This window comes from Armigeres subalbatus, chromosome 3 (genome assembly GCF_024139115.2).
Source record: "Armigeres subalbatus isolate Guangzhou_Male chromosome 3, GZ_Asu_2, whole genome shotgun sequence".
NCBI classification, from domain to species: Eukaryota; Metazoa; Arthropoda; class Insecta; order Diptera; family Culicidae; genus Armigeres; species Armigeres subalbatus.
Window position 1 is genome coordinate 203,151,142 of NC_085141.1, and position 27,856 is coordinate 203,178,997.

At 38.2% G+C, this 27,856-nt stretch overlaps 1 protein-coding gene across 4 annotated transcripts in view; it reads left to right on the plus strand.

Annotated features, from left to right (window-relative positions):
* Positions 1-27,856, plus strand: part of LOC134226785 (voltage-gated potassium channel subunit beta-2) — a 73,659-nt gene that overhangs the window by 33,002 nt on the left and 12,801 nt on the right. The window contains exons 1-8 of one of the 4 annotated variants that reach the window (XM_062707772.1): positions 16,020-16,160; positions 18,256-18,326; positions 23,235-23,468; positions 23,529-23,625; positions 23,689-23,816; positions 23,879-23,958; positions 24,015-24,281; positions 24,340-24,525. In XM_062707772.1, coding sequence (XP_062563756.1) covers positions 16,060-16,160; positions 18,256-18,326; positions 23,235-23,468; positions 23,529-23,625; positions 23,689-23,816; positions 23,879-23,958; positions 24,015-24,281; positions 24,340-24,525 — 1,164 coding nt within the window. In that variant the 5' untranslated portion in view covers positions 16,020-16,059. Of the gene's footprint in view, positions 1-16,019; positions 16,161-18,255; positions 18,327-23,234; positions 23,469-23,528; positions 23,626-23,688; positions 23,817-23,878; positions 23,959-24,014; positions 24,282-24,339; positions 24,526-27,856 lie in introns of those variants that run through there. The other 3 variants (XM_062707773.1, XM_062707771.1, XM_062707770.1) reach the window with 3 other exon arrangements.

Sequence of the window (27,856 nt, forward strand, 5' to 3'; positions counted from 1 at the left end):
GGGAAGGTTCGTAACATGGTTCGAGACCCCTCCGCCTTTGGAAAGAGGGGCTCCCATACAAATGAAACACCAGTTTCTTCATGACTTGAGAATTATTCAGATAATAATTCAATTTTGGGCGAAACAAAGTTCGTCGGGTCCTCTAGAAAATAAAAAAAAGACGCTTCTCAAGCCAGATAGAAAATCTTGCAAGGGTTAAGAAGTGTTTGTCTTACAACTTTGCACAACAAATGGAACCGAGGGCCGTATCCAGGGGACTGAAGAGATGACTAAATCGCATACCTATCATTCATTAAATTTAGCGTCCAATCCCAAGTAACATAGGGGGATTGACGGCTTTGGCAGGTTTTGTTATATTATTGTCAGGGGGTTTTCCATAACTAATTATGCTAAAATTTGGCCTAAACATTCTTTGCATATCAAAGAATATTGTGGCCAAATTTCATAAAATTTGGTCAACAAAAACCCCCTGCCAATAATAGAACAAAGCCGTCATTTCCCCTATTTCATTCCACTATTGAAATGGTTTTCAAGATCAAATCATAAGAACTAACAATACAACTCATTATTACACAACAACCTTCTGATGACCACTATAAGAGTAAGATATGACCAAGTGGCCCTCTCTAGATAACCACTATAAACCTCTTATAAGAGTATTCGGAAAACCCCTTTTGAACCTCCCGCAAAAAAAAAACAATTTGGCTGCGACAGCTGTCAAAACTTTTTTTCTCTAAAAAAGGGAAAAAATAAGAGAGAAATAAAAACAAAGTGGACTGATGATGAAAATTATGATGAGGATGTCAACAACTTTTTTTGAAATAAGTTGCGCGTTCGATTTTATTGTGAAAGCTAGGTGAAAATTAACCCTTAAATGCGCAGTGTTGTTTTAAGACAACAAACCGAAAATACGTTTAACGTTAATAATTTCAATGGTTATTTACGTTAAAAATATTTCCAACGATTTCTAAAAAAATCGCCTTGCGCCTTTAAGGGTTAAGATTGTATACCACGCGCCAGCCAATTGATATAGTTTAGCGCTTTAATTTTAGAATAATTATAACATCAATAGCAAATCTATTGATTTTCCACCCAATTCTAATAATTTAGCAGGAAAAGTGTTCTACGCGATGAAAATATCATTTATTTATGGATTTCAGCGACAAATTTCACGGACTTAAAAATACTTCTCCATTTACAACATGGATATCATGAATTCCGAGCAGAAAAATGTTGCTCTTATTTTACACCGTTATAAAGTCTTTGCAATGAAAATATAATGATTGGGGTTACACTATCCAACAAAATTGAACTTTTTTTCGCTCCCTTCAACCATTTTCAATGTACTCGATAGATTTTTTACGCTGTATTCAGATACATATTCAGATTTTCTGTAACACGTCCACTTTTTGAGAAAAACGGATTTTAATTAATAAAAGTACGTATTTTCATAGAAATTTGGTTTATTTCCCCTGCAAAACTGAATTTTGGCTCCTCACTTTGAGAATAAAGATTGATTTTTGTAGAATGGGCCTTGCAGAATGCATATGGGTCGTTGGATTTTATTTGGCACGTACATTTGTTGTGAAAAACGGAATTTCATTCACAATAGTACGTCTTTTCATAGAAATTTGGTTTCTCTCCTCTGCAAAGCTGAATTTCGGCTCCTCACTTTCAGAATAAAGTTTGAATTTTGTAGAATGGGCCTTGTAGAATGCATGTGGGTTGTTGGATTTCATTTGGCACGTTCAATTGTTGTGAAAAACGGAATTAAATTCACAAAAGTACGTATTTTCATAGAAATTTGGTTTCTCTCCTCTGCAAAGCTGAATTTCGACTCCTCACTTTTAGAATAAAGTTTGAATTTTGTAGAATGGGCCTTGTAGAATGCATGCGGGTTGTTGGATTTCATTTGGCACGTACATTTGTTGTGAAAGACGGAATTTTATTCACAAAAGTACGTCTTTTCATTGAATTTTGGTTTCTCTCCTCTGCAAAGCTGAATTTCGGCTCCTCACTTTCAGAATAAAGTTAGAATTTTGTAGAATGGGCCTTGTAGAATGCATGTGGGTTGTTGTCTTTTATTTGGCAGGTACATTTGTTGTGAAAAACGGAATTTAATTCACAAATATACGTATTTTCAATGAAATTTGGATTCTGTGCTCGGCAAAGCTGAATTTCGGATCCTCACTTTGGGAATAAAGTTTGAATTTTGTAGAATAGGCCTTGCAGAATGCATATGGTTGGTTGGATGACATTTGGCGCATTGATTTGTTGTGAAAAACGGATTTTTAGCTTCACAAAACAGATAAGCCGAATTTCCATGAAAATACGTACTTTTGTGAATTCAATTCCGTTTTTCACATCAATTGAACGTGCCAAATGAAATCCAACAACCCACATGCATTCTACAAGGCCCATCCTACAAAATTCAAACTTTATTCTGAAAGTGAGGAGCCGAAATTCAGCTTTGCAGAGGAGAGAAAACAAATTTCTTTGAAAATACGTACTTTTGTGAATGAAATTCCGTTTTTCCCAACAAATGAACGTGCCAAATGAAATCGAATAACTCACATGTATTCTACAAGGCCCATCCTACAAATTCCAACTGTATTCTAAAAGTGAGGAGCCGAAATTCAGCTTTGCAGAGGAGAGAAAACAAATTCCTATGAAAATACGTACTTTTGTGAATGAAATTCCGTTTTTCACAACAAATGTACGTGCCAAATGAAATCCAACAACCCACATGCATTCTACAAGGCCCATTCTACAAAATTCAAACTTTATTCTAAAAGTGAGGAGCCGAAATTCAGCTTTGTTGAGGAGAGAAAACAAATTTTATTAAAATACGTACTTTTGTGAATTCAATTCCGTTTTTCACAACAATGGAACGTGTCAAATAAGATTCAACAACTTACTTAGATCTTGTACGATTTCTTCTATATAATTCAAACCTCTTTCTCAAAGTTATAAACCGAAAACCAGCTTTACAGAACAGAGAAACCAAATTCCCATAAGAATACGTAGTTTTGTGAATTTAAACCCTTTTTTCTCAAAAACTGGACGTGTTACAAAAAATCTGAATACATGACTGAATTCAGCGAAGAAAAATCTTTCAAGTACACTAAGAATGGTTGAAGGGAGTAAAACACTGTTGACTAGTGTTATTTATTTGAGGATTTAATCGAGCTTTGAAAATATGGCTTATTAAGCTCTTTAGCACAACCGTAGAGTAGCTTATCATAAGATCAATCGCCATTTGACGTTAGAAGCTTTTTCAGCAGATTTATACGAGGTTTACTGATAGTAATAAAAGCGCCAATGAAACATAGAAACTAGCCATGGCGATTGCTGTCATAGTTCCACTATAAGAATTTAATAAATCCAACAAGCATGGAAATTGCTACTTGGGGTATTTTTGTTTCGATTTCGTTTAATTCACGATAACAAAGCTTCGGAGGTATCGATGTGCTATCTTTCGACATGAAAAAGCTATACAAACACAATAGGCTCGACAAACCTCAATTAATTGCAAGTTTGCGTCAGGAAAGTTATTTGCCGATAATTAGCACTAACTCATAAGAGCTAAAAATAAGCAGTTCCAGACACAGATTAAATTGAATACATGCTTTATCACACGCAATGGTCTACTGCTGAATGTTGTATATCCTATATTTTTGTATGTGAAAAAATTCAAGCGTGAACATAGTTATGGCTCCAAAATGTATAACCAAAAAGTATGAGTACCATCAGAAGAACCTGAGAGAAACGAGAGAAAGAAATTGTCCGATACGCTCTCTCCATCGACACATCAACATTTCCCAGCACATATCGTGTGGACAATAAGGAAAGGCGCAATGCAGTTTATTCGAAGATTTGGACTCCATCAGAAGGATTGTTGTGGAAAATCAAATGATAATTTTAAACAGTGATTAAGATATAAGCAACAAATTGTTTTACTCATAAAAAAAATCATTTCCACAATTTTTCGTTGATACAGAGGTATTATCTCGATAAAGCGTATTTCAAACTTAATAGCGTCAGAAAAACGGATGCAGTGATATGCCTATGTAGTGTGATTTACGATGGACGGAAGAATAATGAATAAGTTATAAAGTGTGATGGACCAATCCGATATCCATATGACAAAATACCGCAGCACAGTATTTGGGTGCTCTGACGTGTATCGATTCTTACTCAGTAAGAATAATAGGATATTGTTCGATTGTGTTATAGGTGTTTTAATGTTACTGTTTCATGTTGTCTACCCTTTCGATACTTGAAACTCAAGAAAATGATTGTCAATGTCCTTTATACTTTTTTTGCATGCTTACTTAGTAGATGTTTTCAGACCTATATAATTATTCCCGAAACAAAAATTACAAATGTCCTTCAGCAGTAAGATTTTTTTAAATGGTTACGTAGAGGTGACAATGTAGGGTCTTAAATAGAGATTGTGATTTGAAAATAATTCAAAGGATTTCTTGTTGATTAGAAAATCAAAAAAGCGATCGAAGTGAAAAAAGGCGCCAGAATCCAAAAGAGGGTTACTGGAATGGCCTCAAATCTTATTTAATACTTCATTAATGATTAATTGATAAATCATGTTGCAATGCAGAAAAGATGAAAGCATGAGTTTGGATATTGTTTGTTCCTCATATTTAAAGATAGGAGAAAAGACGGCTTTGGCAGGTTTTGTTCTATTATTGTCAGGGGTTTTTTTGTCGACGAAATTTTATGAAATATGGCCACAATATTCTTTGATATGCAATGAATGTTTAGGATAAATTTGAGCATAATCAGTCTTAAAAAAAACCTTGATAATAATAGAACAAAACCTGCCAAATCCGTCATTCCCCCTATGTCAGTTTCTTCACAACTTCTGAATGCAAGAGCCAGTTGCATGCAAATTAAATAGTTTTTTTCTCCGAATTCAGCGTTGTGCGCTGAAATCAGTTGAGTAGTTAAATACATAAATATAGTATGCGGATATAGGCAGACATCATTTCTACCGACATTTGAAAAGGGCGTAAGAGCCAAAATTTATTCCTTACGCTTTTTTTCAAATGTTGGTCTAGATTTATCACACTGTATCGACTAATACATTGACGCTGATGGATTTTGCAGGACTGTGGACAATTATTTTTCTTTTTGCTTCCTGCATGGTGAATATCTTAAAAATACGTTAATTTAGTTAGAACTGGTATCAAATAATAAAACTCCGTGAAAAACTAAACTGATAAATATATTTAATATATATTATATATTTAAAATTTTTTAGCCTGGTAGGGGGAGATTCCCCAGCGCCGGACACCTCCCAACACCGGGCACCTCCCAACACCGGGCACTTCTCAAAACGATACTTGTAGAGGTCCTTCCACTATCTAATGTAGTGCAAAGGATAGCTATTTCAAAGTCCTTTACCTGTAGGAAAAGTTTGATCTTTAGGTTGAAAGCTTTGTTCAAAATTTAAGATTGGAAAAATTGGTCAAAATTTTCTTGTTTTACTTTACTTTAGAAGGTTTGAATCAACAAGATCAAATTCGGTCGGAAGCATTCTAATCACGTAGAGATGGTCAATATCAGCCATATTTTGAATAACGATCATGATTTGTTAGATATGTTATGTAATTGTGGTGCAAAATCAATTTCGTCTATCCGGAGACGAGCCAGCCTCGGGCTGCAAGTCTCCTTAAGACACAAAAAAAAAAAATTTCGTCTATCCGGCAGCTGTCCCCCAGCTGTCCGGACAGTGGGATTCTTATGTAAGCAAATAATCATTTTTACACATGTTTTGTTAAACTTACTTCAATTTAATTGATTCTTCTTACTGAAATATCTGGAAGCCACAGAAATAAGTAGAACGAAAATTTGAAGTTGACATTGAAAAAAGGTGAGAATTCGGAGTAGGATGTAAGAAATTTAGCTGGAGAGTCGAATAAGCTCTATTAACACATTTTAATATCCACAACTCAAAGCAAGTGAAAAATATTGCTATTCTAAATGATGTCTCTACTCATATAATAGCAACTTGTTATATTTGAACATGATGCAAAAGTGTCCGGTACTAGGGTACGCTTTTCTGAAAGGTGAAATTTTCCACCAAAATTCATCATTAAAATACATTGTCGCAAAACGTGTTCAAATGCTCATGTATAGTTTGTATGATTCATCAATGATCATATTTTGTGTATATGGTATACCAGTTAACATAATCCGTATAGTTAGTGATCTCCCCCTACTAACTTGTGTGACAAGCAAGCAAATTAAGGGAAAAAACGCCCAAAATGCTGAGCACCACTGATTCACACTCTGCTATGCCAACGACTTGCTTGGCTAAAGGATTTGATAAGTATGACTTTTCTACGCAGCAGTCGCGATGTTCTCATACGACTAATGACTAATTACCAATACTTGAGCACAATTAATTCCACATTATACGGCAACTCGGCCAAAAGAAAAAGTAGAAAGTTGTGTCAAAGATGACCGCAAATTGAACGTAGAATTACGTACAGTGCGATAGTGGATGCGAAGTTTGATCTTCAACATTTTATGCATGTTCATGCCGGATGGCTAATGTGGATGACCGAAACGTAAACAATTTACTGTCGAAGTGCAATTTCAACATTGGTTGGCAAAATTAAATCTTTCAATAGTTAAATGCAGGGTCGCGAATTCTCAATCTCAGTGACTGAAATTTGTTGGATATTGATACTATTCCCTCTTCACACTCACTTCCTAGAAGTGAAAACTGAAAATGGTTAGCAGCACCAATCATATGTCGAATTCGTTTTTAAAAAGTTCCAACCTAGGTTGGAACCAGTTCCAACCTAAGTGCTGTCAAAGTGTTTTTTTATTCGCTCAGGTTGGAACTAGGTTCGCACTAGTTCCAACCCCAAAGCTGTCGGGTTCGCACTGTGTTGTTTCACGGTTTCGCACCAGGTTCACCAATACAACTGCACTTTAACTGTCAAAACCATATGGGTGGAATAAACAAGCCGAAGGGAAATTCAAACCAGAGTAAAAACGAAACTGTTTATGTGCATTTAATAAAGAATGCGCATCGAAAGCCGTTTTACGGAAATTTTTTATTTCCTATGATATTTGTCAACATTGGCATTATATTTATATTCCCTTAGGACTTTTTTCAGTAATCCCAGGATAATTTGTTTTAAACGGAAATATTATATTGCAATTTGTTCTAAAATTCCCCTATTAATTATTTCTTTAAGTAGTTCTTCAAAAAATCATATGGAAATTCTTCAAAGAATTCTTATAATTCGTTCAGGTATTCCTCCTTGAAGTCTTGTATGCATTCCATTGCGAATTCTTCCCAGAATGCATTAGAGCAATATTTCAGGCATTCCTTCATAATATTTTTCCAGAAGTTCTTCTGGAAATTCCTCCAAGAGTTCCTACGAAATTTCTTCCAAGAATTTATCTGGAAGTTCCTCCAGGAATTCCTCCCGAAGTTCCTCCGGAAGTTAATCCAGAAATCCCACCAGTTATTCCTTCAGGAATTATTCCGGAAGTTCCTTCAGAAATTTCTACGGAAGTTTCTCCAGAAATTCCTCCGGAAGCTCCTTCAGAAATCCATCCGGAAGTTCCTTCAGAATTTTCCCCCTGGAATTCCTCCAGGAATTCCTTCAGAAGTTCCTCCAGGAATTCCTCCGAAACTTTCTCCAGAAGTTCCTCCGGAAGTCCCTCCAGAAATTTCTTAGGAAGTTCCTCCGGGAGTTCCTCTAGGAATTCCTCCAAAAGTTCCTACAGGAATTCCTCCGGAACATCTTTAAGAAGTACCTCCGGAAATTTCCAGAAATTTCTCCAGAATATCCTTCGTAAGTTCTTTCAGAAATTCCTCCGGAAATTTTTCCCGAAATTCCATTAGGAATTCCTTCGGATGTTCCTTCAATAATTTTCCCGGATGTTCTTTCTCCGGAGGTATCCTGAGAAATTTCGGGAGGGACTTCCGAAGGAATTTTTGGAGGGACTTCTGGAGGTATTCCTGGAGGAACTTTCGGAGGAACTTCTAGAGGAACTTTCGGAATGAATTTCTGGAGGAACCACCGGAGGAATTCTTGGAGGAACAGCTGGAGCAATACCTGGAGGACCTTCCGGAGGAATTCCTGGAAGAACTGCCGGAGGAATTCCTGGAGGAACTACCGGAGGAATTTATGGTGGAACTTCCGGATGGATTTCTGGAGGAGCTTCCGGAGGAATTTCTGGAAGAACTTCCGTAGGAGTTTCTGGAGGAACTGCCGGAGGAATACCTGGAGGAACAGCTGGTGGGATTCCTGGATGAACTTCCGGAGGAATTCCTGGAGGAAGTTCCTGAAGGAAGTTCTAGAGGAATCCCTGGAGGAATCTCTGGAGGAACTTCCGGAAGATTTCCTGGAGCATCTTCCGAAGCAATTTTTGGAGGAACTTTCGGACGAATTCTTGGAGGAACTTCCGGAGGAATTCCTGGAGGAACCACCGGAGGAATACCTGGAGGAAATTCTGGAGTAGCTTCCGGAGGAATTCCCGACGGTACTTCTGGAGGAACTCCTAAATGAATTTGAGTAGGATTTCATGAATGAATTTCCAAATGATTTACTGAAGGAACTTCCGGAAGAAGTTTTGAAGTATTTTTGGGAGGAATTCCTGAAGGAATGTTCCAAAGATTTTCTGAAGGAACTTCCGAAGGAAATTTTTAAGGAACTTCGGAACTTTCCTAACGAACTCCCGAGCTTCGAACGTAACTTCATGGAGAAGAGGAACTTCTGAATAGATCCGAAGAAATTTCCGAAGGAATACCTGAAGAAACATCCGGAGGAATTCCGGAAAGAAACTCCGAGTAAATGCCTGCAAGAACTTGCGGAGGAATTCCTGAAGAAGCGAGAAGGAATAGAGAAGCTGGGGTAGATATATCCATCTAAAAGTAAATTTCGTAATTCGTGAAAATCAGAGCGCGTACTTGATCATTTTTATCATGATCTGATTCGTTGTGGCCCACAAACTGCCAGTGCACTGGTAAAGTCCGGTATGGTGTCGATCATATGTTTCGAATCAAAACAAACACGATGCCACGCACACCACCATATCCAATGACAGATGGAACTGAAAACGTTTTTTTATTCAGGGTTCGGGTTGGCACTGACCCAGGTTTAAAAACGAATCCGACAAAAGATAAAGTAAACAAAAGACCTCTCTTCTCATTGCACACGCAGCCCGCACTGACAGTCTATTCAGTTCACTCGCTGCTGTGTGAATGCGACGGCCCTATATAAATGCATGGGTGAATACTATCACTTGAAAGACAATGACAGGAAATTTGTGCCGAATGATCATCAGCTTCAGCCCGCTGTTGGAAACCGAGTTTGCTAAGCTACTCCTGCTTTGTCGTTCTGACTGAAAGGCACCGTCATAGGCAAAGAGGAACCGAGAAAAATTCAAAACAAAAGAATCACACTCAGCAGGCATTGTTGATAAATTGCACCACTGGTTAAATGCATTGAATCAATTGTTTTCAATTGTTGTATAGATTTACTGATCTTCTTCTTCTTCTTCTTCTTATTGGCATTACATCCCCACACTGGGACAGAGCCGCCTCGCAGCTTAGTGTTCATAAGCACTTCCACAGTTATTAACTGCGAGGTTTCTAAGCCAAGTTACCATTTTTGCATTTGTATATCATGAGGCTAACACGATGATACTTTTATGCCCAGGGAAGTCGAGACAATTTCCAATCCGAAAATTGTCTAGACCGGCACCGGGAATTGAACCCAGCCACCCTCAGCATGGTCTTGCTTTGTAGCCGCGCGTTTTACCGCACGGCTAAGGAGGGCCCATAGATTTACTGATCTACTCATACCAAAATTTCAGGAATCCGTTGAAAACGGCTGAGCTATTGGCTCGTATTTTTTTACCTCTTTTCGTGACGGTCACAAATTTGGAACTTTGGAATGACACCCCTATCTTAACGAAGCACGTAATTCTACGTCAAAAAAATCGTTGAATATCGTGACTGTGCATATACAAAGCACATGTTTCGAAATGAACAAATTGATATGAAAATTGCGTAAAAGAATCTACGTGTCTTGGAGGGACTCAACTCGAACCCTCAACCCCCAACTCTCTAGACAGGCGTGGTAACCCCTACATAGTAAGGACACCTCAAGGTCATGTTTGCGGAAAAGCTACAGCACATACATGGGTTCAGTTCCAGTTTGATTCGCAGTTTTTGTTTCAATCGGAAAATGAGAAACCCGTTAGTCAACTTGTTAAAAATAATTCATCGCTTGATTACAAAAAACTTTCAATCTTGAAAACATTGGCTCCCCATAATGAATTCTTGAAATTTATTCTCGGCAAATGCTGTTTCCGGGAAAATGACATTGTTGTGGAAATGTCATTTTTGGCGGAAAGTCGTTTTGGGGAAATGTTATTGTTAAGAATTTGTTATTTTTGTAGAATTTTGGCAATTGGAGGAATAGTACGATCTCAAAGACTAACATGAACTAAAGAATAGGGACATTAAATTATGGTTAACGTAATAATGATGAATATATTTAAATACATAATATGGAACTCTACAGCAACCAACCCACCTCTCCCTTCGCTCAATGGCGGTCAATGACAGTCACACCCCCTTTAAAATCGTCTGCTAAGGTTAAGATCACTCCTGACGGAATCCAAGTTTCAAAGTGCTCGCGTTTTCGGGGGCACACCACTCGATACGGAAGCAACGCACAACTGTCATTTTTATTTTTTCACGCATGCTGCGACGCAGCAAAACTAAATCTATAAAAATGATGTATCGCAATATTGGTGGTAATCGATCAAGCGCTACAGTAGCTATACTGAAATGTTAGTTATCTAAACAATACTCAACCGCAATAGCATTCAGAATGCTCAAATGATCCTCCCACCCCCTCGATAATCGTTTACATATGATAAAGAACACGTGTTCCAAGTTTGGTTGAAATCGGTCAAGGGGTTTAGAAGTTTTAATAAGTTGCCAAAAGATACCCCTCTTCCCTCACCTTGTTACCCATCCCCACTATAATTGTCTCCTTAGGACTGAGAATATGTGCTCCAAATTTGGTTGAAATAGGTCAAGAGGTTCTAAAGTTACACTGAGTTGATCGATAACTAAAAAAAAGGGGAACGGTTCGGCACTTCATCCCATAGCTCCTATTTCCATCCCATCAAAAACAAAGCAATGAAAAGGAATTTGGTTTGTTTCTTATTTTTGTGATTTTTTTTTCACCAGTGAGCACGCGTGTTAGCAAAAAGAAGCGACGAGATTGGTGCTGTATTTCTTTGTTTTGCGATGAGATGAATATATGTTCAGTGAGATGGAAAACGGAACAGTTCCCCTACCACACTCCTTTTTCTCCCATCACCACTATATTCGTCTCCTTGACGGTCAAGGGGTTCAGAAGATAAACTAAACCCGACCAGTTGTTTATAACAAAATTATATCTATATGTGTTACAAATAACAATATCTGCAATAATTTTGTCATAAATTCTCTGTCTTAGATGCAAAAAAAAAATTCCATGATCGTCATAACAAAATTATAACAGAATGTGATATAATTAATACGAATAGCAATATTTGTAATATTAGGAGCCCTCCTCATCCTAGCGGCAAGATGCGCGGCTATAAAGCAAGACCATGCTGAGGGTAGCTGGGTTCGATTCCCGGTGCCGGTCTAGGCAATTTTTGGTTTAAAAATTGTCTCGACTTCCCTGGGCATAAAAGTATCGTCGTGTTAGCCTTATGATATACGATTGCGAAAATGGTAACTTGGATTAGAAACGGTTAATAACTGTGGAAGTGCTGAATGAACACTAATCAGCGAGGCGACAATGTCCCAGTGGGAGATGTAATGCCAATAAGAAGAATAATGTTTGTTACACAACCAGTGATAACTTCGTTATTTTCAATCACATAAATTGTAATAATTCTAAGTATTTTCATCACTTTTCATGTAACACATCGTTTTATATGTTTGTTCCATTGAAAATATATTCAGTAATATTTTTGTTAAAATGAGAAGAACGTTTTTGTTAAAAATTTTGTTATTTTAGCTACTAATGGTACATGTTTTATAACAACTTCTATTATAAAAAAATGCTGTGACAGAAAAACAAGTTCTGATATAAATCTGTTACCAACTACTGGTCAAGATTTGTTCGTTTTCTAAAGAAAACCCCTCTCCCCAGACACTCCTGTTTTCTAAAGACCATCCCATCCCTTATCGTCGTCTTCCTAAAATAAAGAATGTGTTTTAACCCTACATACAAACATGCATACATGATCGGCAACGTCATCTTGGAATGGTATACCCCGTCAGGCATAAAATGACCAGACAGAGCGTCGTTTCACCAAGGAGGTTCGGCTCCAACAGCGTCTGTTCTGGCATCCAGCAGCTGAATGAGAAATGCTATTCCCCGGAAGCTATATCTAACATGGCAACCCCATCCCGACATAAATAGGAACATGAAACGGTTTAATCTTAGTCCAGCAGGGTAACTTTTTTAACAACTTGCCACTGAGGCACACCGCATGAAGCTTGAGATCCTGGGACTGAGTGAAATCCGTAGGCCAAACTTTGGAGAATACAGAATGTCATCGGGATGAATTCTGCTATACTCTGGTTTACAAGGTAAACACGCTCCCCGTCAGCGCAGAGTTAGCTTCCTAGTAAGCGCCCAGGGCACACTCTGCGCCTATGAAGTAGGTACCTATAAATGAAAGGATAATCAGATTTAGAACACGGATACGAAATCTTACTATAATCCAATGTTATACGATAAGCGATGCTGCCGATCTACAAGACAATGAAAATCTCTACAGCCAACTCAATGCCGTCGTAGATAGAATTCCAAAGGGTTATATCAAGATCTGTATGGGCAACTTCAATGCGAAAATCGGATCCGACAACTCAAAACATGAGCGCATCATGGGAACGCCTTGGTCTCGGAGAAATGAGCGAAAACGGAGAACTGCTCGCATAATTCTGTGGTAACAACGACATGGTGACCGGGGATCGCTCTTTCCCAACCGCTCTTTCTCGACCGGTTTACAATACCACGTGGGTCTCTCGTAACGACTTTACAGAAAATCAAATCGAACACATCTGCGTCAGCAGAAAATTGAAACGGAGCCTTCTTGATGTACGAAATAAACGTAGTGCCGGTATCGCGTCTGATCATCCCCTCCTCATCTGCAAAATACGACTGCGCATTGCGCTGATTCGTCGGTAGGAGAAGAGGATTGGACGACGGTTCAACACACGCGGACTGAAAGATACCACGGTGGAACTGTCCTGCGTAGAAGAACTGGAGACTCGTGCTGCTGATATTCCAGAAGGTGACATCATGAAAGCCAAATGGACCGCCATCAAGAACGCCTTCATCGCCACCAGCGAGAATAATCTGGACAAACCACACATCCAAAGAAAACAATGTATGTATAGGGGCGGTTTTAAAATGACATCTACTACTTCTTGAAATTTTTCGACCCCCCTCCCCCCGCTGTCACACATTTTTTTTATACTTAGCAAATGCAGTCACAAATTCTATTGGCACAAATGGCTATTAACAATATTGCTAACTAAAACCACGCTGTATTAAAATCATCGCTAGGGTTATACTTTTTGCCAGGAGTGTTTGTTTATCCTCTTGAAACACATTTGTATTCTATAAGGTGTAAATATATCCCGAACTAAGTGGCATATCAAGTTACCCGAAAAAAATTAACAAATATCAAATATTACAAATTCAAATGTAAGCAACCACAACTAGCTTATGTTAGGATACACATATTTTCAGGTAGTACTGCTGTTATCTTTTAGCTACCGTCATTGGAGGTGACAATGGTGCGAATTGGGGTGATAATAAGGACTTTTCAATGACTCAAAATGTATGTACAACGGAATTAATGTTCTAAGTACAAGAGAACTAAAACACAAGAGACCTATATTTGAAAAAAATAGTTATAAACTGTGAACTACGACTATTTGTCCCTAGTTCCTTTTAATTGCTTTCCCTGAGAGTCTTCTAAAAGTCTATAGAACAAGAAAATGATAACAATAACTACATACTCGTTTAGTCTTTCTCGTATACAAATGATAAGTAAAAGTTATAGGATACCCCAAAACCGAACTTTTAATGAAAGGCTTGGAGATCTATAGTATAGTGTAGAGACGACCTAACAAAAAAACCTTTTTGCTCTTCATAATGCACTGGCATGGCAAATGACGGCACAATTTTCTGAATATATGTTACTCATTCAAATTCTGATAAATTTATAAAACTTATTGTTTTGATTCTTATAATTATAGTGTCTATTCCTATTTCCTACTAATCTATCTCCTAAAAATCTACTTCATGTTGCCTACTTTTTGTTTCCACGGTTGTTCGTGAACACAGCCGCAAAATGCATATAAAAACCCGGGTGTCATCCAATACAGATGCGGCGAAGTGTCGGCAGCATAGAATGGTGACGTACGGGTCAGGAGTAAAATTTCCGCCGAGAGAGTAAATTCATGATGATTTTATGCTCGATAGTCCGCACAGAAGCACATCATAGCTCAGAGCATGCGGGAGAGGAAGTGAGCTCGAGGTAGATTGAAAATTTCACAGGCTGCTCTGAGAATGCAGTCATTTTTCCGAGATCCTGAGGGAGACGAAAAACTTGGAAAATAGATTTTTATTTATTGTACCGCACCGCAGCAGTTTCAGCAGAATCGTGGGACAAAGTGTTATGTAAAAGGAAATTGAAGCCAGTCAATCTTTCTTTGCCTTAAACTTTGGTGTTTGATGTTCTAGTGGATTTAAAGAGCTAAGAATAAATTGTGCTGTATCTGTGCGATCCACCTTCGATTGTTTCTATGAAGTGTTTATTTGCATTTATCTGCAAAATTAAGGGTTTATTCGAACGCAATAATGGATTATGAAAATTATTTAGGCCAAGTTTCTTGCAAGAGGTCCCATCAGGGTCAGTCAGTGTCGATGTTTAAATGTTAATCGGTAGAAAGTGTTTTGTGTATGAATTTGTGTAAATCCACGAATTTATGATTGCAATTTTTGCCCTCAATATTTGTACAAACAGAAAATCCCCCTCCAGTATAATCGAAAATTGATTTTCCTAATATTCGTGCGCTCGCCTTTCCTTGTAGATCGAGATAATTCCATTAAACACCAACTACCTAATGATTAAAAATACATTGTGCATGTGAAGTACCGCATTGAATTGAATTTTCCTTCCCACATAGTCTTCGATTCTTTTGCTCTATCTATTTCATGACCTTTCTGATCGTATAAAATAGATGACAGCTGAACATTAAAATAATTTTCAAATTTAACTATCCTTTCACCTGAGCATAGTATAGAACACCCATGTTTTCAGTTTTCTCGATGTTAGTTGTTCACAATAGTTTTTTTTTTCATTTGTAACTTTAATAGGATAGAATACTGAATACATAGATGTTTTCATGAAAAAGTATCGACCATTGGGTTCTAAACAAAGCCAGAATAGCGGAAATTTCCGTATGATTCCAGGAGAATTTCATAGAATGCAAAAAAAAACAATCAATTAATAAAAATATAGGAGCGCATGTTCCTTTGTGTTGATACCATCGAACAGAGCAAATGAAACGGTAGCCTTCATGTGTGTATATGATGTTTTCTCTTAATACCGGAGCTTGGTTTCCATCACGAGTGATATAACGTACATGTATACACATTCTAAAAAATACTTACTTGTGCAGCAGAAAATGTGAAAAGCTGTATACTGCATTATATTGCACCTAATCAAGAAGTCATGCTGCAATTTATGTTTTTTTAAACGCGATGTATTTTTAATCCGATATAGTTAATTGTTAGAACCAAAGTCATCCTCGAAATTGTGTCAAAATTACTCTGTATGATGTGGAATCTACCTTCACACCAGCTTGATGAAGCCATTTCAGATAGAACAATAAATGCGCACAGGACTTTTGTTATGTGTTATAATTAATGGCAGTCGAAACATAGTTTTCTCGGCAATTGAAATTTAGTCTGAACAATGTCAGTTGTATTATGTAATGTTGCTTCTGCAACTGGAAATGACAATAACAATAATAACGACAATATTAGTGAGGATTCCAATCCGGTTACCATATACAGGTACTTACTTTTGATATTCGCGCAAAAATTGCATTCGCCAGTTAAATTTATGCTTTTATATATTGAGATTGAATCAAAATTCATATTTATCTACACTGATAGCTTCCGCCACCATTTCTTCAAATGCACTAATTTAATAAGTAGTATTATCCAACAAAAAGTTAAATGCTTCATGATTAGGTATTACAGTTAGCATTTCTAAACACAGCATGTTTGTTATCTGGCATTGGTAATAACAGTCGCAAGTTCTTTATTTCAGTTACAGCAATAAGATAAAAATACAAAAAAAAGTTATGTACGGCACTAGTCGTTAGATTTTATTGCTGTCACATGCCGTGGAATAAAAGAACTCTTATATAGCATGAGAGCAATTTTTACCAAAATTCGCTGTAAGAGGAGCAATAAGAAACCCTTCTTCTTCTTCAATGGCTCTACCTACATTTCAAATGGAACTTGGCCTGCTTTTCAACTTAGTTATCTTTTACCATTTCCTCAGTTATTAATTGAAAGCCTTCCTATATCCGTCATTTCATGAGTATGTATCTTGTGTAGCAAGCACAATGGATACACTATGCCCAGCGTGTCGAGAAAGTTTCCAACCCGAAAGACCGGACCGAGAATCGAAAGCGAAAGAAGTGTCAAAATATCAGATATTAAGGCTGGAAAACCGAAATTTTCCACATTTTGACGAAGCATCTAACATTTCTGCGAGGCAAAACTCCCTAGGGCAACTAACCTACAATGTACTACGCGTCTCCACGCACTGTCCATACCAGAATGCTGATTCGCCGACGCGTGGTGCGTTGTTTCCGTTGTTTTCCGGCAGCGAAATATCACCACTTTTTTGAAATGTGAATATTATGAATATGATTGAGATTTTCTACTATTTTTAGATGGCATCAGTTAGCTATATTGTTTAACTGTTGCATGAGGTAAAAATACCCATGAAAATCATTACAGCTAAGACATTAAAGCAGTCTTTGCTTAGCTAGGGCATATTGCCCCTCCTTCCCCTATTAGTATTTCCACAATTATCAATTGACAGCTTTTCTATGAATGCTAATAGCATGGATACGTATCTTGTGTGGCAAGTACAAAGGATACACTATGCCCAGGAGCCGGGATTAGGCCAGAACAAATATTAAAAAAAAAAAAACAATTATGTCCCCCCTCCTTCTGATTTTTTGCTCAAAAATAATATTTTGAGGAGGCAGCAAAAAAATCGGATAATTTTGAGGATGTTCCAAACATTCTTTAATAAATATGTTGATGTGTTTTTTTCATTCTAATATTTATTTTTTAATATCCAACCCCATTGACCTTTCTGAGGCCAGTAGGACATTTTAATTACCTACTATTGTGCTTATTTTGCGCCTGTGAACTTTAAAAATAAAGTTACACCTTTAGCCTAAGCATGAACTGTTTATTGAATGTAAGATATCAATTTAGGCAACTCAGTAGTCATGTCCCAAAAAAACGACTACATATATAAATATGAGACTGGTTTTGACGGAATTGATCTAAAATGGCAGCCTTTTCATTTATCAAAAGAATGGAGAAATACCTAAGCGTGCTATATTTGCAATTCAATTGCAAATAACTTGATTTTTCCGGCGATAATCATGCAACATCATTAAAGCGTAAACTTCAGTAGAGCTGCTGCTCTTTTTTATTTGAAATGCTATGACTTTTTAGCTATATATTAGGGAAATATATTGCACATTTCATGCTGATATGAGCTCCTATTTTTATTGTATTGAAAAAAAAAACACTTATTGTACCTATATAACACAGGCGAGACCGCAAGAGTGACTCAGGACTATTCGAGATCCGGAAGATTAAAGTATCGCAAATCCATACACAATGATGAATACAAAAACATTGTGTTATCGAAAAATTGAACATTTGGCTGTTATCAACCTTTCACTCGCCTTTCATTTTGACTTATTATATTCGCAAGTTTCAATCATCCTTATCGTAATGCTTTCAATACCTCTTTTATATAGTAGTGCCAGTAAAGGCATATGTATTACCATTAATTGTTACACATTTGTTCATTAGAGAAATATATTTCCCATTTTCTATTCTTTTCCAGGTGCCGCGCGCCAATAGCATCGTTAGATTGTATGGAGGAATTCAGTGGTACGACAGCACAGCTAGATTTCGGTATACAATTTTTATTTTATGTTAAATTCACAGTACACTGAGTAGTGGATTACATGGCTATGCCATTTCTTCCATTTGAAACCATAGGGTAAAGGATGTATTTTGGACCACCCTTACGGGGGCTCTTATTTTGGACCACCAAGAGGAATTTGCACTCAATGGTCCAAAATATGAGCCGTCGAACTGGTGGTCCAGAATACCTTCTTTACCCTATATCCTCTATCAACTAATTATACACGATTTTATCACAAGCATGCTCCACCACACGCAGTTATTATAATCAAAAGCTTATATTGGGGCTAATACTAAGGACACACCTGTGGTATTTGAACCATGGTACAAGGCGACAAGAGAATAATTCCAAGACTATCTTTGATGAAGACAATAATAGGAATGGCACTCATTTCAAGATTTTTGTACCATGGTACTTATACCACCAGTGTGTCATTAGTATAAATACACAGGTGTAAATCAAACAACTTGCACGAACATGAATGATTCCGCATCTTCTTCTTCTTCTTTGTTGGCATCACATTTCGCAATGAAATCAGTAGTGATTCAGTTTCATTCCAAATTTTCGACCACTATTCTAGTTCGAATCTGCAGCAAAATATAACAGAATCGCTTGTTTTCCCAGCAGTGTTCCATCCATGTTTTTCAAATTTTTAATTAAATGAAATCATTATGTTGCTGCCGAGATAGGCGTCGTAATTGCAAAGTGGATAGATCCGTAGATAAAATGACGCATTCATACACCAAAATAATTGAAAAAAATGGAATCTCGTGATTCATTCGTGGTTCAAATTTGCAGAAAATAAAACTGAGCGTTATACCTTTTTTTTGACTGTTGACTGCTATAAAAAATGAATATAGAACAGCTGCTGGGAAAATTAATGTTTCAGATTCATATTCAAACTGACAGCCCCGAACGATTTGAATCACTGCTGATTCTACTCTTACCAACTAGTTCCATTCACTTTCAGTATGGTCTTGTTTTGTAGCCTCGTTTCTTACCGACTTACCGGGTTTTCTTACGCCTCACATTTTATCACTCCGTAAAAAAGGAATCAATTCTTGGCATACTAATATTGATACTCTTTTATACAAAAATAAGCGCAATTATGGTCCATTGATTGCAATGTATACAGATTTCAAATTTTCATTTGGATGTGACGCTAAGTTTTTTTTTCAAATTACGGAAAAATTTAACAGTCCAAAACGTTTCTCAAATTTGAATAAATTTTTGAAACAAGCGAAGAGGTAGTTAGAGTTGTCCAACCCTTTTGCAAAAAATCTTCTCATTTATTTTTTACAATTTTTAACAAGTAAATAAAAGTCATTCAGTGAGGGCAACTAATAGATCGTTGTTTGAGTTTTCCAAATGTCACTATGATCTGTCAAAATGGTGCACGCGTTGTAATACACAATACACTGCATGTATTTTATTTAGTTTTAAAAATTGTGAAAAATAAATTAGCAGATTTTTTTTTCAAAACTGTAGGACAACTCTGGAGGAAATGACAGACTAAAATTCTTTGGAAATCATTTAATAAAATATTTAAATAAAAAACATATTAGATATCAGATCGTCGGCCCAGGGGCTCCTCAATTGGGGATGTTTGTGCCATCGCCTTCCCAGCCTTTTTCATAACACATCTGACAGATAACGAAGTGAGCTGAACAAAAATGAAAGGAATGTGGATTGGAGGAAAAAATGGAGATTTGGGAAAGGGGCCCTTAAATTCGTAATAAAGCTCCTTATCTCAACGGGTTATAAACAAAAGAATACTCTGAAGGTTCAGGCTTCTGAAGTCAATTTCACTAAACAAGTGTGTACCAAATACTTGGAAACAGGGCAGTTACATACCAGATGATAATCGGATTCACAACGATCACAGACAAATGATTTAAAGCGTTGAATATTTGTCACGTAGTAGTTGTGCCGGCAGTGAGCTGTCAAGGCCTTGATTGAGACATTGTAATTCTGTTTAGACAGATAAGCTAAAAAGCTTGCTACTGCCGGAGATGAATCTCTGATATATAATTTTAATTGACAACATCAATCCAAACTACTTCAATGCCGTTTGTGCTGAGCGGCAGCCAAAGGGTTGATAAAGGCTTCATCCAACAGTTAGTTATTGGAAGACCAAGACAAATCCAGGAACTCATGTGAAGTGTAAAGTATTAACTGAATTCCGATCCTCCACTTGAGTTCGACATGCGATTACTAACCTCAACCTTTAAAAGCTGCTTGGCTATCTGAACAGAAGTATATTACTTTGCTAATAATGTGCTGCTGCAGTGCGGATTATTATTATTATGATTTATTGTCAACAAGTGAAATAGACACCCCAATGACCGCAATCTTAAAACAAATACATTAACTACGTACATACGTTAACTTATAGTCAAGAGCGAAAAATATACATATAAGCTGGATGTACCAGTTGTGGCTATAGCACCAGTTGTCGCACTAGTGCTTTATATGCCAAATGGCCAATCAAATCACCGCAAACCAAGTTCACATCGATAAAGCATATTCATATGATACGATAAAACCTTTGATCTCCTCCTAAAAAATCAAAGCATAATTGTAAAAATTGATTTTGCTTCATTTTTGACGTCCTTTGCACCAGTTGTCGCACTAGTGGTCCCTATTTGGCCAGTCCCATAAGAAAACAATGGGATTTGCCAAATAAGGAACCAAAATTAAGAATAGTGCCACAACTGGTGCATGCGTTCCTATTATGGATTAATCAATTTTGATGATTATAGCAAATTTTATTGTGGTTTTCACAGCTGTTCTAAGGAGCAGGAAGTGAAACCTTTCGGTTGATATATAAAGTCCACCCACATGCCTTTTACTTATTTAAAAAAAATAGTTGTTCTTATGTATGGCGACAATTGGTACACCCACCCTAAATATAAACACAAAATAACACATCTATATATTGAATAAACTGGACATGCTTCGGACCGGCTCATGTAGTCCATAGTTAGTTCTGGTTGCAGGTAGATTGAGGATTGCACTTGCGCGAAAAGATACCTGAACCTGCTCTACTTTCGAAACGGGTTATTCAGTGTAACAAACAATAATGTTTTACAACATACTGCTCTCCAAATGACCAAGTGTCCACTCATCTCGCGAAAGGAAATTGTGTTAAAAATGTCCAATATGGAAAACTAACGAGTATCACTTGAAGTAAGGGTATCTTTGTTCCAATTAAAAATGAGCGTTAACAATGAAGTGCGGTTTGCAGGATTCTCTCCCATGAAACCGAGTAGGGAGACGGCAGGTATTTTCGTCTGTTCGTCATAGTCTCGAAAACCAATAAAAGAGACGCCTTTTTGTAAAACTCATACGTACCAAATCGTAAGCTCAGGAGAAACGTTCTGCTATAGTGGATTTCTAGCAAATGTACGTTGCTTTCGTTGGTTTTAGCCCCTATGACGATGGACGGAAATACCTGCCGTGTCCCTACCAATAATCCATGGGAACTTCAAAAGCAGCCGTGGGAGTCGAAGAGAACGCACCAGTCATTGCAAGACATCCATAGACCAAAATTGGTCGTTGTGTAGACGTTTTTGATATATGTACTTCATATGGTTCAAGACACCAGTTTTATAGAGCTATGGATGCCTTTTTGTTTCTGAACGCATTGTTATAACAATGATTAAGTATTAATAAATAAAGCATGCCTTTAAACGTGCACTGCCGTAGTTTTTCGAATATATTCCTATGCCTAAAATATTTTTTTATTGAAAACGTCGAAATTTTTACGAGCAATGATGGTTCAGAAGTAAGGCTCTTTTGATGATATATGTTTGCGGAAAAAAATACACTGAGCAGTCAATAATTAGATGATAATATATGATATTCGGTTCGTTAGTGTATACGTGCATGTCGAATTAGTCCATTACTGTTGACAAGCATCATATCTGTTTCGGTCAGTTCTTGTTTTGTTTTTCTCAAGAGCGTCTGAATATCATGAAAAGGGGCCGCTGTTTAGATCCGGCTAAGGAGGGCCCCATAGATCCCTCACTTAGAGCAATTTCTCGATTTAGTAGATCAAGGAGGAACCACAAGATAAGTCACGCTTTAAGAGGGGAAGGTTGTTTAGAGAAACGAGGAGAAAGGGGGAGAGGAAGAGATGATGCAATCCACTCACCCACTGCAAGCCGAATATTCCTCTGCGCTTTCCACGAGTTCATACTGAATTTATTGGAATTTTTGGGTACGGTTGGAAAGGTAGAGATTCGTCTTTGTTAACGAGCTGCCAATATGATAGATAGGAGAAAGCAACTGATGGAATTTCTAATTGGATGTAGGGAACGAGCTTTTTTTTAGTTCATTTCCAATTCTAGGAGCTACTGCTACAATAGTCAAGTTGAAGGTATAGGATAGGAATGGAAACAGTATGGAAGATCCATTTCCAGTTCTAGCGATTGCTAGAACATGAGAAATATAGAGAAAGATACAAAGTAGGAGAATGGAACGGACCTGGGATAGAACCCATGATCTCGTGCGTATGAGGAAGAAGCAGTAGCCATATGACTGCCAAGCCCGTTACCTATACATGCGTTTCATTGTTATTATTGAAAAACTTCAAGAGATTTGGATCCCCCTTCAATTACATCAGATTGAATCCAAGTTTTCTGTAGAATGCATTAGTATTGAATAATCTCGAGTCAAAGACAATTTGAAGAATCTGTAAATAATGTAATGATGTATCTAAACATGAAACTTTACCAGTTTCACCAAGCAATACAAGCAAACAATCTAGAAGTCTATAGCTTTGTCCAATACTTTCACTTCACGCAGTTCATTTTCTGTACGAACACCGTTTTAAAGCAAAAATTGATAAAAAGTATATTTCATTTCAATATCGAATCTTGCTTCAATTCCAGGTCGTTCAACCAGTTTGGGTTCGAATCCAGCAATCCCAGTTCGGAACAATGCTACAACTACACCTGGCTTGCGGTACAAAAATTTGGGCAAAAGTGGCCTCCGGGTATCGAATGTCGGTCTCGGAACGTGGCCGATATTTTCTCCTGGTGTATCGGAGGATCAAGCAGAAGCAATTTTACGATTAGCTGTGGATAGTGGCATCAACCTTTTTGATCTGTCGGAAGCACATTCTGGTAAGCTTTTCGTATACAACGAAATAGAAAAGAAGATTAGCATATTCATGAATTTTGCAGGTACCCGGGCTGAAATCGAATTGGGGAAAATAATTCAAAAAGCAGGCTGGAAACGGACAAGTTATATTATAACGACCAAAATATATTGGAGCACGAAGTAAGCACTTATTCACATTAATTGATTTATTGGTTAATCCTCATATGCGATGTTATATTTTAGATCCGAAGAACGTGGGTTGTCCAGGAAGCATATAATAGAGAGTGTCCAGGCCAGTTTACAACGACTGCAGTTATCATACATAGATATAATACTCGTACATAAGGCTGATTCAATGTGCCCAATGGAAGGTATGACATCAAACATATTTTTTGAAGTAACGTTATTCTATGAATTATTATTCTCAAAATAGAAATAGTTCGGGCAATGGACTATGTTATTACGCAAGGATGGTCTATGTATTGGGGAACTGCACGGTGGTCGCCAGTTGAGGTGAATTCAATTCATCTGGAAGAAGGTCTCTTTATTACCTTTCAATTTTTTTGCAGATAATGGAAGCATATACTAACTGTAGGCAATTCAATTGTGTGACTCCCATAGTCGAGCAAGCTGAGTATCATATGTTCTGCAGAGAGAAAGCCGAACTTTATCTGCCGGAAATGTATAACAAAATTGGTGTTGGTTTCATGGCATGGGGTCCATTATCAATGTGCTTAGGTGATACACAGAACGGAGAACGTCTATGGTTACCGAAAGGGTCCTTAAAAACTAAAAGTCAGAGCTATTCATGGACTGAAGATGAAGTGAACAAAGAAGTAACTATATTGTGAAATGGTTTTTCAGCTAAAACAATATATCTTATTCCTATTGCAGGAGCGGATGGAGGAAACTCGTCGGATATATGACAAAGCCAGAGATATAGGTACCCTTGCAGAAAAATTGGGATGTAATGCAATGCAACTTTCTATTGCGTGGTCGCTAAAACATGAGCCTGTGCAATGTTTACTGTTGGGAGCAACGTCAGCAGAACAACTGCACCAAAGTTTACAAGCGTTACAGGTAAATAGTAACTACATTGTATAACAATTAGAATAAACATTTGAAAAACAAATCAGAGCTAGACAAGTGCAAGACACTGAGGACGGCCTTACTGTTGAGCCTTATTAAATGGTCGAACAATGTTCTCCAGCTCGCGATTAACATACATTATTTTGTTGTAATTTATCAACAACAAAAATGTCAGTTCAATCAAAGTTAATTGCCAATATTCTGGGTAATAAACCATTAATTTACAATGTTCTGAAAACTCATATGTGAATTTGTAACTAGGTGTCCGACTAATCATCCTTCCTCAGCATTCGAAAGGACGTGGCCAGGGCACATCTGGACTATTGGAGAGTGCATGGCTTCCATCTAAGAGATAATGATTAGTCCCAAATCAATATCTGTGGTAACGGATGAAAGGGATACTACTCTCATACAATAGTCCAGGGTTGTACCACCTACGAATTTGTGCGAATTGCTCAATGCTAATGCTAATGTGGAAGATATTGATTTAAAAAATCTACCAAATTTTCCAAAATTTGACAACCTAACTAATGTCGTTTTTGTTTTTGAGGTGTAGCTACACCGTTTAGTTCAGAATTTTGCACGACGTTTTCAATGTAGTTGGATTTGTTTGTTAAGGATTTTTTTATGAATACCATAAAAAGAAAACAATAACAACGGGAGAAACTTAACAACAAACGACACTACACGGCGTACTCTGATTTTTTCTGGTGCTACACTGTTTGTTTCAAAGCAAGAAAAATGCTACAATGGTGCAGCACGAAAATCAAAAACGATAGGTAGTCGGCCTCATTGGCCCATTCCACAGTCGTGCCATTGAGGATGAGTTTTCAATCCTCAGGCGGAACATGTTTGAGGGATTTTTAATGGGGAAAAATGATGACCTGGGTCTTCGCCGCGTTTTTACAAATCTTCCATCTGGTGAGGTACTCTGTCAGGGCATCTAGGCCTCGTTAAAGTCTTGTCACTAGTGCTCGGATCACTCTACCATTGTAGACGATGGAGGTGTCATTTGCGAGCAGATACATAATGCAAGCTGTTGGAGGTTCATGCATGTAAGAGATGAACAGGTTAAATAGCAGGGGCCTGAGGATACTGCCCTGGAGGACGACTGCAACGATGTCGTGCGCAACCCGCTTCGCTGATTAAGACCCGGAATGTCCTTGCCGACAGATAATTGTTGATGATTTTCACCACGTTGCTGGGAAGATTGTAGCGTTGTAGTTTTTACACTATACATTATCGAACGCCTTCTCGACATCGAGTAAGGCGATGGCGGATGTTTTGGAAACCGAATTGTTCCGTCTAAAAGTCAGTTAGTGCACGGTGGATCGATCGCGTCGGAAACCAAACTGTACCTCGAGTAAGATGATGTGGTGTTCGGAAACACAAGTAGCCGACTGTGAATTGCCTTTTCAAATAGTTTGGATAATCCTGAGAGAAGGCTGATGGGACGACAACTTTTTGGAAAGGAAGGATCCTTTCCAGATTGCCGGATGGGGATGACTTTCGCTTACTTCCAGGACGATGGGAATTAGCTAAGGCGGAGACACTGATTAATAAGTAGGTGCTGAAAAAACAGAACACTCATTGAGTTCAAGATTCAGGAAATTGTCGAAATCTAGGGCCTGGTAAAAAATATACCATCAATTCGCCATCTGAGATATCCAACTCCTCCGAGAAGTCGTTGGGAGTAAGATGGATGTTGTTAACATGCTCGTTAATGGCTACTTCGTGTGGACTGATGATGTTCTGTCCAAGGTTGTGTGAGCTCACAAAGTGACGAACTATTTCGGCGACCTTCTCAGCAGGAGTTATCAAGCGATCCTTGAAGCCATTGTTGCTTCGGGATCAAAGGTGGAATAGGCCGAGGCTTTGAATTTTAGAATTTTGGTCAATTTCCAGAACGGTTTAGCACAGTCTGGGAGAGCGCGGATTTTATTTGAAAAGTCATTATTTCTGAGGTCTACCATTCGGGCCTGGATGATGTTTGTTAAGCGATTCATTTTTTTCATTATTTAGTTTACATCTAAGCAGATAACATTGAATCAACAATTTGACGCCACAATACACGATTCGAGGCCGCATCTATCCATCCGCCTTTTTTGAAGGATTTGCCGTACAGTTAAGATCTGATCTGTTGTCGAGAGACCGGTTTGATAACTTCCCATGAACTCATGTCACCATAGACGTCGGAAGATGATTTGGGATATCACGTCAAGCGATTGCAACGTGTTTTAAGCGCAGACAGCGTTGATATTGTCTGCGAGTGACATTTCGCAAACGGATCAAATATTTGGTGAGTGTATCAATGGTTAGAGTGTTGTTTACCTGCCGTACCCACGTATATTTCACGGGCCTGAGACAGCGCCTCTTGGATGGCGTGCAGCTAATCGTAGATTTCTTCCGGTGTGACCGGATGACACTGGTAGTCCATGTTGTCGTCGACGCAAACTGGAACTGACCCCAGTCGAGTCTATGGTAGTTACGTCGGAACTGCTGACGTCGATCAACCGAGGAATCCACTTCCGCCACCACCGGTTAGTAATCCGAGCTAAGCTCCTGGTAGACGATCGTTCATGTTGGTTATGCACAGGTCTATAGTTGCATGGACTCCGGACCGACTCAGCCGAGTAGGGGAATCCGGGCTCAGAATCATATAGTGGCCTTCCACCATGTCGTTGCTCCAGATGGTACCGTTTAGACTGCCGCGACTGTTACCTCAGACTTGATACTTCGCATTCAGGTCACCGGCAATGATATACTAACCTTGTCTCCGCATAAGCTTGACGATGTTCCTCCGGAGGGTAGCCGATGATCCATCGTTGGGCAGTACGCCGCGATGAGCGTGATTTTGCCGACAGAAGTGGTAACTTCGACAACGATGACCTCGATGACACTAAGCTGGAAGCTTAGTAGCAAGCGACAGTTGATGTTGTAGTGAAGAGCGATAGCCACACCACCTCCCCTGGTCGGCCGGTCGAGTCACACTATGCAAAAATCCGGAATGTTGAGTTCGCCTCGTTGAGTGCAGGAACACGGGTTTTCTTCGGTAGGGTCCTGGTGGAAGCCTTCTTCCGGATTTCCAGGAATTCCACCATCTTTGGACAGTCCTTGGTTGTAGCCCGATGTTTGTCGATGTGGCCTCCTCTATTTTGCCGCACTCTTCGATTGAATGGGGTTCGCTACACTTGGTGCAGCGCGGCTCCCTGTGGCAGTTCCGTACAGAAGTTTTGTTACCTTACCAGTCAGCCAGCGAGTCTCCCATGACGGGTCCGAGAGAAAATAACTCGACGAAGCAAAAACGTAAACACAGCGAACG